This window comes from Macrosteles quadrilineatus, unplaced genomic scaffold, assembly GCF_028750875.1.
Source record: "Macrosteles quadrilineatus isolate MER2022 unplaced genomic scaffold, UCM_ALF_1.0 Scaffold_3__2_contigs__length_128488019, whole genome shotgun sequence".
NCBI lineage: Eukaryota > Metazoa > Arthropoda > Insecta > Hemiptera > Cicadellidae > Macrosteles > Macrosteles quadrilineatus.
The window spans coordinates 109,783,520-109,799,189 of record NW_026542596.1 but is presented as its reverse complement, the minus strand read 5'-3'; the positions used below and the strand labels follow the sequence as shown (position 1 = coordinate 109,799,189).

General features: G+C 34.7%; 1 protein-coding gene across 2 annotated transcripts in view; it reads left to right on the top strand.

Moving 5' to 3' along the window:
* The window catches only part of LOC128988381 (centrosomal protein of 162 kDa-like), a 60,932-nt gene that overhangs the window by 26,329 nt on the left and 18,933 nt on the right, over nt 1–15,670 (top strand). For both annotated transcript variants that reach the window (XM_054409623.1, XM_054409624.1), the window contains exons 8-9: nt 13,791–13,943; nt 15,176–15,358. In XM_054409623.1, the coding sequence (XP_054265598.1) occupies nt 13,791–13,943; nt 15,176–15,358 (336 nt within the window). The remainder of the gene's footprint in view (nt 1–13,790; nt 13,944–15,175; nt 15,359–15,670) is intronic.

Sequence of the window (15,670 nt, the reverse complement as noted above, 5' to 3'; positions counted from 1 at the left end):
AATGTTAGTTGTTGGTAAATGAAACGTTGGTTGGTAAAAGAACTTATTTTCATTAAATTTGATTGTTGTATGGCGTTATCATAGTTTTAAGCATTAGTTTGTCAATTTTTGTGATAAAATCTACTTTCCAGATGTCTTCTGCAATCATAATAATGTTGTCGGATTTTGTTTTGGAAAATTCCCAAGATATTTCAAACACACTCAATAAAATAGTAATTTTTCTTAATTGCAATCATGAATTTCCAGATTTTGAACATCCCTACTTGTAAAAGTATGCTCCAGTGTAACTGTGCACTTATTAAAAGTGCAAAAGTCAGTAATAAATCATTACAAGGTCTGTAAGTAAAATGTACATAATATTGTTTTAGAATGTTTTAAGACCATACTAAATCCCACAGAAACGCTACTCCATAGCTAAATTCGAGCAAAATCACAATCAGTTTTGAAAAATCCTAAAGGATACCTGATTTTATACCCAATTGAGTACTGTCCCGGAAATATTTAGTCCCACGGGTATAAAAAGTCAAGGTTTAGAAGAAAGCCCTCCTTGCAGAAGTTTTAGAAGCACAGAGAGGAAGCAGAAGACAGAAAAAAGTAAAAAGTCCCTCATAATTGAATTGGAAGGACAGACAAGAAGTGCAAGCTGCAAGTTGTGCGGAAAGACAGAAAAGAAGAGGAAAGACCCTCTCACCCTTGGATCGCTGATCACAGCACAGTTTGTAGGTGCCGCGACCTGTTGGACATTTGGCACACCATCTTCTCTTGGCTGCATACAACACAAGCACCAGCTGCAATACACATAACCCAGTAGGGACCTAGGCTTAGGCCACGTCATAACCGTCTTGGTTTGATCATGTCTTTCTGCTCAGTAAAATATGTAGTGTACTGTATACATAGGTAAACAAATTTCCATTAAAAAAAATTTTCTCGCTAACATGGTGGTAATGGTTAAGAAGATTTATATTTATACCATTTATATAAATGGTAAAGCTACCATAAGAAAAATAATTTTTCAAAATATCCTATGTTCTACATATTAATATTTCATGCAGATAATTTTTGTATCTGATGTACTGAATGTCACTTTAGGACTTGTATGCAAGAGTATTAACCTATCAAAGTTGTATTTGGTTTTTCCATACTCACATGTTTAGGTTGTGTTTGTGTAATAGATCACCAATATTTCTTGTTTGATAGTTTTTGACTTATTCCTAGTTATAATTCATTTTGAATTTTTAATTGGCCTGTGCGGCCTAAAAAAAATATCCAAACAGATTTCATTTACTGAAGCTTTGACCAAAGGCAATGGCTAATACAGAACTGTGATACCCTAGTTACTATAATTCATCCCAATCCTGTTGATTTTATATTTTATCAGATGTTGAAATATAGTCGTAATTTAATATTAAAGATTCAAAATAAAATGGTATTAAAAGGAAGTTCTAGTCATATAAATAACTGGTATTTTCAAAGTTTTATGACATATAGACACCATAACTACACCATTTTACACACTACTGTGTCCTTTCAAACGAGAGATTCCCGATTCAAAATAAATTAAAATAACCACTAAAATATTGCAAATTATCACCAAAATTGAACTTCAAACGAAAAAGAAATTGAACTTGTTTATCAAATTTTGAACTACTCTATGCTCACCTTTCCTGCCGGCGAGCAACAGTTGCTCAGCGGAGAGAGGAGGGTTCTCTGTGTCTATGGCTCGCTGTACGTTGTCCATGATCACCTGGTACTCAGCCTGGAGCTGGTCCAGCTGACTACGTATCTCCGGCAACTTGTCTGCCTGTACGAACAGGTCCACCTCTTTTGGTCCAACGTGCCATTCTTCAACTCCTGCATTTGCAGAAAAAGTTTTTTAATTTCAAACTAGACCAAATATGTGTGAAAACAACACCTTGATTGGCATCTTGTTTTGTGGTTTTAAATTTTAAACTAGACTAATTAAAAGTAATTTCTCTTTTAGCATTGTCAGGTCTGGATGGCTGCAATTGGCCTATTTCCTTCTAAGTCATCTTGAGTTGGCCTAAAAACTCCTGAGTTGGCCAGAGATGGCCTAAGGTGTCAAGCCTAGGGTGTCCAATGGGGTGTTGATTGAAATGTTTTAATGAAAGAAGTAGGGGTTTTCAAATTTGGAAAATTCACAACCAAATTTAAAAAACCTCATGTTTTAGATATCAAGTTCAAGTAAAACTAGAGCACCCATGCTGCTACGCTGCGTTAAAATACATATAACATCAGAGAAATAATCAAATTTATGATTTTTGATTGAATAATCCAGTATCTTGAGCTTAACTGATTAAAAAAAAAATATAGCCTATAATTTACTGATTATTTTGAGTCTAAAACATATAAAAAAACATCAACAATACTGGAGAGATTGATTTTTAATCATAGAAAAACCTTATGAAAAATAATTTTTATGTTGTTTGTTCACCTTGCGTTTGCTTGAAATTCGTCCGATTTGAATAATGGATAGCTTAAATAAAAGCCGGTATTTCATTTTAGGTTCTTATACCAAAATATATAGGATTATATAATTATAACTGGTGAAATACATCTTAAATTTAAGTAAGAATTCAAAAATGAATCAAATTATGTTTTTGGTCGAGTAATACAGTACAGTTAGGTAAATATATGCCGAAGCTTGATGTGAAATCTTGTCGTGCATACCTTCTATTTGAGACCTCAATCATGAAAATTGGTCCAGTAGAAGAGTCAAACGAACTCGAAAAGATAAACCAAATTGAATTCCCATAAGAAATACATGGGGAGCAAATTTCGTTTACGTATAAGCCGAGTGGGATTATAGATAAATATATGCCGATGCTTGACGGCAAATTTGTGCGTGCATACCTTTAATTTGAGACCTCAATCATGAAAATCGGTCAGGTAGAAGAGCCAAACGAACTCGGCAAAGGAAAACAAAATTTAATTCCCATAAGAAATACATGGGCACAAGAATAGGCACAAGAATGGAATCTGTTGTAAAAATTAGCGTTCATTTTTCACTTATTTATTTTTATTTTAAATACACTTTTAAAAAGTTTTACTTTGAAAACCGTTTACGTCAGAATCACATCAGTAATCTTATTCATATACCATGATGGGGACTACAGTGTAGTGTGATTATATTTTGTGATAGAAATTATGTTGCTAGATTCCCGCTTCAAATAAATCCTCATAATTATTAAAACCCTTTGAAAATGGAAATAGATGTTCAAGACTTGAAAACTCTTACATAATTTAAAATCTATTATATTTTTCCCCCTAACGAACACCGACAAATAGGTTACTAAACTGAATCAATGAAAAGAGTAGCAATAATTTATATTCATCTTTTTTTGTGACAAGGCAAGATAATAAATCCCCCAGCCAATACTATTACAGAATGTTGAACATAAATTTATTTATTTGCTTGCTTCAAGTACCTGAGTTCTGAGAAATCTACTATTGCCAAACTCTTGAATAGGCTATTTCTTATTGTTATTATGCAATGAACATTAATCTTTCCTGATCATAGGCAGAACTAGGATGATGACTGTAAGGGGGGGGGGGGGGGTTACACTGAGGTGTCAGGGGACTCTTCTCCGGAAAAGTTTTGATAATTACTGTAGGTTGTAAACTGACGCTTTTAGGATAGTTAGAGGCATATAAAAGAGAGTTTTTAACTGTAGGGAACAAATTATTTGTCAAAAAACAGATTTTAAGATAAATAGGGGGGTTAAAACACCTCTATCCCCTGGATACACCACTGTGCCTAAGCAATGATCATAGTATTTTAAATTTATATATTTTGCAGCAGATGTAATTTGAATAACTAAATTATTTAATTCAACTCAGTCAAAAGATTAATTATATTATCTGTATTTATCTTTTTAATTTATATGGCAGCAAACTTAAATAAATAGTTCATAGTATGATATTTAAGCAATAAAACCCCAACTTTGGAAAATTTCAATAAAATATTTTACATCCCCCTTGAGAAAAAGCAAAGGCCATTAAAAATGTTTTTTTCTAAAAAAAAAATTTCAGTTTAATACCTTAACAAATGGGTAAAATCCCAGAGAGGGTTGGTTGGAAACCCCCTTTGTTATATTGCTCCTGTGAACATTTTCAACTATTTTTGGACATTAGTTTTACAGTTCTAGGTCTCAACATTGTCTGAAACCTCTTTTCTTTTAAAGAAATTTAATATCTTTTAAATATGTTTACAAACTTAACTTAAAATTACTGTTATGCAACAATTGGCTTGTTAAAACCTAGATTATATTTTTGGTATGTTAGGTGGCAAAAAAATAATGTATATTAAAATAACCATTAACTGTTATTTTATTTTAGAAGTGCTTTAATGGATTGTAATTTCAAGTAACTTAGTGATATTTATGTAAAAAAAAAACTATTATACAAACTTAATATTAAAATTACTGTATAACAGAAAAAATGTACGGTAAACCATCTCTCTGAGGAAATTTAGAAGATATAAATCACTTTTCCTAAAAAAATACTCTTTATTATTAAAATTGATCCTACATTGAAAATCATGGTCGAGAAAATCAAACAGAAAACACTAACTTGGAGATTAAATTTTCAAAGTAATTTCTTAGTAAACCTCTAAAGACATAATAAATCCAGTTTAAAATTCACAAATCTTGTTGACCCCATGGTTCCAGAAATGTTGCGACCAATTGGGGATTTACTGGAGGTTTGGATTTTATAAATAAACCCCTTATTATTTCTGAAGACTTTTAGAGTCAATTTTGTAAAGGTAGTAGATAAAAATAGACATTTTTTTTGTATTTTTATTCAAACATGAATATTGTGTTGGTTGAAGAAAATGTAATAGTTACTTCTCTCAATTAATTTAAGACTTTTCTTTTTGTTTTACAAGTACTCAATGTATAAAATTATGGTTCTACTTTTTATAATTTGAGAGCATCCTTAAATATTAATTTTTGTTGATTTGTGCTTTATTTTTATTTTTTTTTTATTGACAATAACCCTTCTTTGCCACTGTCATTTTAAATTTGTTTCATCTGGAAAAATATCAAACATTTGTGTAAATAATTATTGCATTTTGTATTCCTCAATAGCCACTAAGAAAATTCGCTAAAAAGAAATTTGTGTTTTGGCTCCTATTTTTATTAGAAACTTAGGTCTGTGATTATTACTTAATCACTATCCCTCCAAACAAACAACCACTAACCTTCCCCATCTTCTAGCTTGACCACAGTCTCTCTCAGTGCCTCTGTAGGGGTTGACACCCTCAACAGCTGAGCTCCGTCGTAGGCTACCCTCGCCTCCACGGCCTCCTGCGCCGTCGTCGCCACGGCCAGCGCCGCCACTGCCACCACGATCGTCACCGTCCGCATGACTGACCGACATCGCCGCCGCCCGCGCCGTTTTATACCACTGCCTCCTAGAATAACGGACCACCCCTCCCCCGCCGGAATGTTTGGCGACACTAATAAAATCGGAGGGTCAGGGAAATGAGTGGTCGTAAATATTAATTTCTTGAGAGAGGGGATGAACTTAAAGTGTTATATAAATATTATCGGACGTTACAGTATTCGGAAAAAATGTGAAGTAAAAAAAAACACAATCACACAGATAGTTAGACCTAAATACTATTTACTATTGGATTTTCTTACTTATTTTTTGGTGCTGACAAAATTGGTGTATCACAACAGTTGCTACGGCTCACAATAAGTCGTTCCACAAGTTTGACTAAAAGTTAAAGTTTTGTAAAAGAGTTCGTGTATGAAAGGAATTAGTAATTTTGATCAGCACAATCTGTGCTCACATAAACTACAACAGTTTTGATAAAAAATGGTCACAACTTTTAAACATGGGATGAGATGTGGAATGTCTAGTTGTATCAATATTCAAAGATAATCCGACCACAAACAATGCTGTACCTAAATTAACCTGCAATTAATTATAACGTTGGATCGACCTTATTGAAATTCAAAAATATATCATGTCTCTAGTGATAAAGTGGATGTATTCGATAGCACGTGATCGAGTTGCAGCTCGTAGGTTTTTGAAAAACACGTCATTAGTCGCGCAAGGCAGGTTAATTTAGTCTACTATTAAACATTCAACCTTCAGTAAGCCGCGTTAGTTTCGGCTTTGGTGAATAATATAATTTTATTAACTGTTCAAGTTACGTGTGTTTTCAGTTTTATCTTTTATTACCAATTCAGATGGCGACTGGGCGTATTTAAACCCAAATATGACTAGAATTTAGCACGAATACTAACAGATAGCGCCAGCTGTATGGATTTTCAACATAAACATTACTGGCCCGAAAGCAAACATTATTTAACATTGCTTGAATATAAAACTGTCTAAACCATAATGTTTATGTTATTAGTATAGCATTAGGGCCGGTTACGTCATTTGTTTGTGTTTTATCATCCTTACCGCTAAGATATCTATGTATATATAATTATATAATACGCTAAGCCGATTTTTGTGAACAGAGCTCCTCCCTCATTTTTGGACCGATTTTGATTATTAAAGTGCCAAAAGAATTGCCCTGATCTGTAGTTTTGTAAAGTGTTTTTATTTTTTTGAAATCTTTATTAGTTCGGGCTGGATTTTCCATCAAAGTTGGGTTTTCTCCCATAAGATAAACATGGGGGAATCTAAATATTTAATTGGAAACTTTTTCTCCACTAATTTCTGGGCGTAGAAACTTGGTAGAGGTGTCCAAAGAAAGGTCTGTAGACGAGTTATCAAAAGAAAAACTAAGTAAAGTCCCTTAGGACTGTAATTGTCTGTTCTAACACTCGTGGAATTGAGTGAGATGCATTGTTACAGAATAAGATCAGCTGTTCCTATCGGGACATTTATTTAAACCCATTAATCATCAATGATCATTAATGATCAAGGACATCTAGACAATGTTTTAGTTTCAAAGTGTTACTAAATACACGTTACGCTACGTTCGGTCTGAGAATGAATGGAGGCAGGGCGACTCCCCGGAGACATGAGATCGCGATGATTCGTTTTACTAATTTAAATGTCAGAGGTCCCAATCAGACGCAGTGTGTGTGGGTGTTTACCAGCCCAAGGGAGTGATGTCTCAAGTCAGGTCATCCCCCTTCTACCCCCGTAGTTGTACAAGGGGGATGTACTCGGCGAATATGTGGTTATGCAATAAAAACATAAACAACAGATTTACCTGAAGGGCAATTTTTTTACTTTCTGGTTTTCGAATGTTTAGTCATATCTATTCTGAATGCGATTCAAAGGATGTATGCATTGGTATAAAATATTTCCTCCCGTCATTGAAAAAACCGAGTATTCAATAAATTAAACTGGCGTAATGATTACCAAAGTGTTAACATTCAAAAGCTTAATTCACGCTTTGGGGTTTTTTTAACGGAATTAATTAATAATTGATAACCAAGTTAAGTTCTGCTCAATTTCTTTTTAGTTTTTCGTATTTTAATTAACGCAAACACGTTTTCTATACATTTAAGTTTTAAAAACTGAAAGTTCTGTTTTAATACCCACGAATAATAATTTTACTACTCACTATTTTAAAATTGCAGAATATATTTGATAACGTCACTTCTGACATGGCGGATACATTCATTCATCCTGTAAGATACCTCTTGTAAATTTTAAATTTTCTTTTCAAATATAAAAATGTTTATTCCATAAGCTAACTGATCGTGCCCTTTAAAACATCCGTCTGTTTTCTTGAAATCTACTATCGATATCTAGTTAATCCTCTGGCCTCTAAGATAAAGTTAAATATTTCCCCAATCCATATATAAATCCCATAGTACCCATGAACTTTTGAGAAAACTACAAGTCAGACCCCCATAAACCATATACTTAAAATGTTCGTCATGACGAGAAACCTTGCACACAACCACGATTACTAGGTGTAAACCTACGTTTATTCGAACGAGTTCGCGAACCAGCATGATCGGACCATGGGAACGGGTGTTTATGGGGGCTTTTATGGGGTAAAAATGGGTTTTTCCCATTTTTGATCCAAAAAACATAAAATTTTGCAATTTCTTTCTAAACTATTTTGTAGAGCTTAAAAAAACAAATAATTTAGTATATTGAAGCGATATAATGCACCTAATGGTTTCGAAGAAAATTCCAAAAAATTGTAAATTTAAAATTTCCATGTTATTCTTATGGAGAATAATTAAACTGTTGTAGTTTGCTTGTTTATTAACATATTTTGCCCAAATTTGGAAAATGTTTTTATTTCTTACCAACTATTAACATTTTACATAAAAAACACGTTTACCCTCCCTGTTGCAGCAAACCTAAGTATGTTTTAAACTGATTCTATTTAAATAGGGAATAAATGTGATATTTTTAAGGAGACATTTTAGTGTAAATCCATTCAGGGAAATGGAAATTAGCTTAGTCTGCAGGTTTGCTGCGGCGGGGGTATTATTAATACTTATGAAGTCAAACGGGGTGAAGCCCGTGGGTAACAGCTAGTTACACTGATGTGTGCCAAGGCGTACCTATGTTCTTTGTCCTCGGGGCTACATAAATGATACCTGTATCGTATCCGAGTCAACGTCAACGTCATCGCTAATTTTATAACTCGTAGAAATGTACACATTCATGTAATGTAATGTAAATGTAAATTCATCCGATTAACTAATGAATTTTGAATGCCCTAAGCATTGGTATGTTATGTAGTAATGGGGTAGGTACTCGTAATTTGCCACAAAACACTAAAACAATTTTAACAATGTGGTGTAAATTTATGTTTTCGGGAACTCTCAAGTATCGGAGTCCTTCCACTTTCGCCCCTCTTCAAACCACCGACATTTTTTGTTTTCTTTTAACACTAAAGGTTTGTGTTTTAAAAGTGAAGTGAAGAATGACTTTTTTAATAAATGAGAGACCATCAATAGGCCAGTAAAATTAGTTAAAAAATTGGCTGTGTCTGGAAATAATTCTCGGAAAGCTGGAAATCGTTTTAATCCTTTTGTTTTATCTAGAAGTAAAAGGATTTAAAGTTTGTCCCATTTTTACAGGTGAGCTTCTGACCTGAGACCACAAAAACCTTGAACCTTTAGGGTTATTTTTAAGTTTTTGCTAAACGTCAAAAAACCGTCAAGACCACATAAAAACACACCATAGAGGAATTGTAGAGCATAAAATTTCGCATCCATTCAGTATCTGGCGATAAATCGAACCAATAATAAGTGATTTCTAGTAATTTAAATAATGTCACTTTATTAATAAATTATTGAACATTGCAAATGTTATGAGATTGCGTATAAATTTTCTTCATTTGAAAGAAAGTATTCTTATGTGAGGGACATTGTTTCATCCAACTTGACACTGGCTGCAATGTATTTACTCCTAAATTACTGACTAAAATCAGCTGTTTCATTATTCAATGTAGTTTGAACCCCCACAACAACAAACACAACAACAAGGTTTTACCTTTCACGGTATCGAACTCACGACGTTCTGACTTAAGCACTGTATAGGCCTACGACGAATATTATAACAGAAATCGGTATGGATCATAAACAAATGACGTAACCGGCCCGAATCCTATACTAATAACATTAACATAATTATGGTTTAGACAGTTCCATTCAAGCAATGTTAAATTATGTTTACTTTCGGGCCAGTAACATAATTTGTTTTTGTTTATGAACCATGCTTATGTTCTAGAATTCGTGTTGTAAACTATACTAGAGGTCGTCCAGTGGTCGAAAACTCGACCAAAAATATCTAATGTACAGACTTCTCTATTTTACCTAAAGCTGTAAATAAAACATATGATTGGAATTTGTTCTATTTGTTTTGATTTTCTGTTTATATTTCGTTGTTATTTCGTCACCAGCATGGCAACCCATAAGGCCCGAGTTAATTTTTTAAATTTTAAATGAATTTTCTTGTGCTTATTTTTTATCCTATTTTAATTCATAAAGAGATTGTGCACACCTACAGGAAAATTTCTTTCTAACAATATGAGTAGATTTTCCCTACGATGCACAAAAGCTGAGAAAAAAAGGTTTTAAAGAAACATGCTTGCCTATTAATATATAGATTTTGTATGGATCTTCTGGTCTTGCTTAAGTGTCGCTGATCTATTGTGGACGTTAATGACGTGTAATACAAACTGCTATGGGTGTGGATTGAGATGAAGGGGAATAAACAAAGACAATATGAGGTGTAGGGGTGTATTTTCACAACACTTAAAATGCTCAGGGAAGAAAAGTTATCAATGGTAGGCCTACATTTTAAATCCACCCTCATCTTCGAGTGCTGACTAGCTTGGTTGAACTTTAGCGAATAAGGTTTTACTTTCGTATTACAGTAGTTGGTTTAATTAAAAAAAAGTCACAAAGATTTCATGCTGGCTTGTTTGATAGACATTTTATTTTCATGAGTAACAATCACGGGACATACTGTAGTTGTACATCTGGAATTCCATTCTTAAGTGGCGAACTTTGGAACTTAGTTACCTTGGATTAGACCACTCTAAAGTAACACTGTAGTCCCTGATATCAAGATGAGTGGACAGTTAGAAGTTAGAGCTTTCCCAGAGTATTTCACTTGTAGACAACTCAGGACTGCGAAGTAGTTACTTTCACAACTGTCTGTTCTCTGTTGCCAATATCGTCGATTTAATATCGATGTAGTTTATGCGAGCTTTGACCGTGATCGCACGATAGTGGATTAATTACAGAGGTGAACTCTTTACATTTCGCGAAAATATATATGAAATGTAATTAAACCATTACTATTTTAATTTAGTAATTTAGACATGTTTAAACTAATCATATGGTGTGTCTTCTATTCATTTTACCCATTAGACGAATTTTCAATGGGTATAACTCTGAGAGTTTAGTGCAGTAGATATTGGTAGTATGCCTGTTTAAGCATAGTATGAAATCCTCTTTGATTAAAAAGGATTATAATTGTTCTTTTTTGCAATTTATTTTTATTGTTAACACAAATTTCTTATTGATTTCTAAAATTTTGTTTTAGTAAACTAAATTAATTTGTATCTGTCAAGTTTTTTTTTTTAACCTGCATAAACTTATGAGTAGGTTCACGAAAAGCTTGTTCTGACTTGACGTTTTCTATTGTAATCTTTTATATCTAAAGGTGCTTAGGTAGGTCAATAAAATACGATTTAACTTCTAGTATCGGAACTTCTACTGTTTGATTAAGTCGAGTAGGCTATGTTCAGAGTTGTCCTTTTATTATAAAAAATATTGACTATGTCTGTTGCACTTTGTTGTTGAGCGAATAAAAATTGTTATATTATTCCTACCTAAGACCATAAGACCAGACAAATAATGGCAGCCTGAGCCTACACTGGATCTCGACAAAACATACGCTGATAGCTGTTATTCCTCATCTTGCAATGTGTATACATTGACGAGTGCAACGGCCAATATAAATTAAACATCAACACATAAAATGTCGACGCCTGCATTGAGCATACCATTATACGTAAACGTACTCTACGGTATCTATATTCTATATTGTTATATAACATCACTGTATCATTCATTGTACGTTACACTTATTGCTTTAAGGTCGTAAGTGGTGTGAGCAGAATTCGAAAAGTGAGGTTAAATTTATCGATTATGTTGGTTATATAAACGGCATCTGCGTTTCGATGTAGGGAAAATAACCAGGAAACGAGCACTGGCCTACTACCATTGACTATATATGTATATAGTCAATGCTACTACCCATCTTGTTTGGATCTCATTTTACATTATTTTAACTCTACAATTTAATTCTTATGTCTATGCTCTAACGTAGTCGTATTTTGTCCGTGACGTAACGTAACCATCTGATTTAAATACGAAACCGAAACCGGACGCTGAATTTTTATTTCAGGATTAGTGTTGCCTACAGTATTATTTTGAGGCTTCTGATTGGCTGAGGGAACATCATTACCGCGACGATACGGTTGATGCCAACGGCCTCGGTGGTATAGTGGATAGAGTGCTGGGCTGATGATCCGAAGGACCTGGGTTCAAATCCAACTAGTAGCATTATTTTTTTGTATTGGATTTTTTCATTATCAACTAGTTTGGTTGGTTTGGTTAGGTTATGACGGTTTAATTTTATAATTAAAACATTATGAAATTGAATTTGACCCATTTATAGTTTTATTTTATGAACAGAAATATTTTTTTTGGTTAAACCTTCATTTGATTTTTCATTATTAGCAAGTCTGGTTAGACATTTAAAAAAATTAATAAAAAAAATATAAAATAGGATTTGAGGAATTTATAATTTTATTTTATTAACAGAACCATTTTTTCGATTAATAAACCTTCATTAGATTTTTTCATTGTCAGCACGTTTGGTTGGTTAGGTTAGGTTATGACGGTTTAATTTCATAATAAAAAAATATAAAATTGAATTTGAGGCATTTATAATTTTATTCTATGAACAAAAATAATTTTTCAATTACTAAACCTTCGTTATAGTCAATCAGAAGCCTCTAAATGACACCGTTGGCAAAATTAATCCTGAAAAACAAATTGTGCAAACCGGACCCAGCTATCCCTTACCATTATGATCCTGACTGTTGACTGATGAAACAGCTGATCTTCGTCAGTAACGAAGTTACACCCATCTTCTCACACCATTGTACGCTCATCCTTCACTCATATTTGTGCTGGAAATAAGCACCTAGCTGGCGTCCCCATATCAATAAATTGATAGGTAATTAATTATGTATATGAGTTTTTTCCCGTTTCGCTCATTATCACGTTGGTCGTACAATATCGTCAAAGAGCCGTGACGTCAAATAGGCCAATCGGCAAATAGAGGTTAGCCGATTGTTTACAATATCAACGTAATGTGTGACACGGAGAAATTAACACTTGTATCCTGGACCTGTCTTGTTTTTCGTAGTATTTTAACCCAATTATCTTTCAACGCTTGCACTATTGTTCGATTTTCAGTCTTTTGATTTTCACAAAACGTTATAGACTTGTCGTTTGGCGTTTCAGCCAGATTTGTCCTATGCAATCCCGGCACGGTGTAGTGACGCTGGTCAGCTGGCCAGGTGTTCAGCTGGGAGATGTCCCGTTGTAGTGGGTGTCGACGTCCTCCTGATGGCTGTGAATGTTGATGTTGACGTTCAGCCGGTCTGACAGTTGTAAACCTGTCACTCACCTACGCGCAGACATAAGTTACTATCAAAATCCCACCTTATCCCGTGTTTTGCCGTTGAAAATCCCGGTTATCCCAAACTATACTATGGGAAATACTGTTTATCCCTAAATTTGCCGTTAGGAATCTCGTTTTCCCCTAAAAATTACATAACGCTTTTATTATGTTGTTTGTTTTACATTCTGTACCCATTTTCAAGATAACTATTTAAGATGTTCTTGTATGCCCCGAAACATCCTGTATAATTTAATTACACTCTCGATTCTTCAGATTCCCTAAAAATTGTTTGTTTCTTGTTTGGGATTGTAATTGTGAAGACTGATGAAACGGTTATAGCCTACATACGTACTCAGTATTCACATATAATATTCACCGCGTAAACTATAATAATAGTATGACTTGTACTATAGTCCTCATTGGAAATATTTTTGAGTTTGAATTATTTGAGGGTTTAAAATTGTATTACATAAAAATACAAATTTGTATAAAAGATGTTTGAAAATTACTTATTTAGATTGTTGCCTTATATGCCAGTCTTCCTAGCTCCTTCTTTCACAGCAAGAGCTTCATTCCTTAAACAAAAATTCTAAAAATTTTTTTCTTAACTGTTGCAGGAAGGATGGAAACAAAGGGAGAACAAGTTGGTGGAAGAGAAACAGAGGTTGCAGAATCAGCTGCAGGGAATGGTGTCAAACAATCTGCACGAACAGCTGAAGGATGCACGGGAAACTATTGTCAAGCTGCAGATAGAAGTTACTTCTTACAAGGTGAGATGGTATTATCTGTAAAAGCCCGCTAGTTCGACATCCAAGGTTCCGGCACTTGAAATAATACGACATTGGCATAACAGTCTTTGCAAATTTGTGTACGTTGTTTTAAGCAATATTAACGCGTTCGACAGAGGTATTAGCGATCGGCATACGTCGGGAACGATCGGTAGACGTCAGTAGCGATCGGCATACATCGGGAACGATCGGTAGACGTCGGTTGCGATTGGCATACATCGGGAACGATCGGTAGACGTCAGTAGCGATCGGCATACATCGGGAACGATCGGTAGACGTCGGTAGCGATCGGCATACATCGGGAACGATCGGTAGACGTCGGTAGCGATCGGCATACATCGGGAACGATCGGTAGACGTCAGTTAGTAGCGATTGGCATACATCGGGAACGATCGGTAGATGTTGGTAGCGATCGTCTTACATCGGGAACGATCGGTAGACGTCGGTAGTGATCGGCATATATCGGGAACGATCAGTAGACATCGGGAACGATCGGTAGACGTCGTGAGCGATCGGAAGATGTCGTTAGCGATCGGTAGACGTCGGTAATGATCGGTAGACGTCGGTAATGATCGACAGACGTCGGGAATGAGCGACAGAGGTCAGTGATCGAGAGACGTTGAAAGCTATCGTTAGATGTCTGAAGTGGGCAGACATCGGGACCGATTGGCAGATGTCCAGCTCATTCTTCATTTAGCAATTTCCGCTAGACTCGGAATAACGGCTAAGGGTCGTAGTATATTTGGTGTGTAATGGGGTGAATTAAAAAAAATAGAGTAATTCAGAATTTTCAATAATCTGGCAATGCAAAGTTCCAAACGTTCCAGGTTAGTTAAGGTCTTAGCTTTTGAAACAGAATAGACTGCAGAATAACTAGAAATCCCAAAGGACGGCTGAAGGATGATTGAGAAATTCCTTAACTCTTTACAATCGTTTGTGAGGTGTTAGTTTGAGTAATGAAAATTGTTTCGTTTGTTTCGTTAAAAAGTATTTTAGCAAAACAATTGTTTTTTTAGAAGAAACATTTCTTCACAAACTTCATAAAGCCAAGTTATTTGAATTATGATTTATTGAAAGTTGGAACAAATAAATTTGGCTGTGTTTCTACTAATCGCACAATTAAATTTACCAAAATATCCAAATTACATAACCACGAGTCACTTAATTACCTCAATTTTAACAACTTGTATTTACAAAGTACTTTTCTGTTACAGAGCAAAAATAAAGAGTTGGAGTCAGTCAATGAGAGGATAAGAGTTGAGATGCAGAGTTTGCAGCAAGAGTTGAACAACTGTCGCTGTGACCGCTCGGCTGGTGGCAGGAGGGACAAACACTCCGCTAGCGTCGGGTCTCAGATGTTGGAGATGAAAAACATCATTGCTAGGAAGGACATAGAGGTAACCAAGAGTGCCTATAGCTTGCTCTTCTACCAGTGGAATGGATATTCAAGCTATAACTCAAATAAAATATCCTAATTTGAAGAGAATTCAGACTTGTCAGTAATTTGTACTTTGTTGACCTGGAAATATAAGGTTCTTAAGATCTAATGGTCTTGGAACCTAGTGGTGTTTGACAAAGTGGTACTTGTCACCTTATGACCCAATAGGCATTCCCTATAGGCTATAGCAGTCTATGGTGAATAAGGGGCTGGGTCTGTGTCCTAAGCCGGGTATTGGTTGCTGGTGCGGGGCAACCGGTCCTTTGAGAAA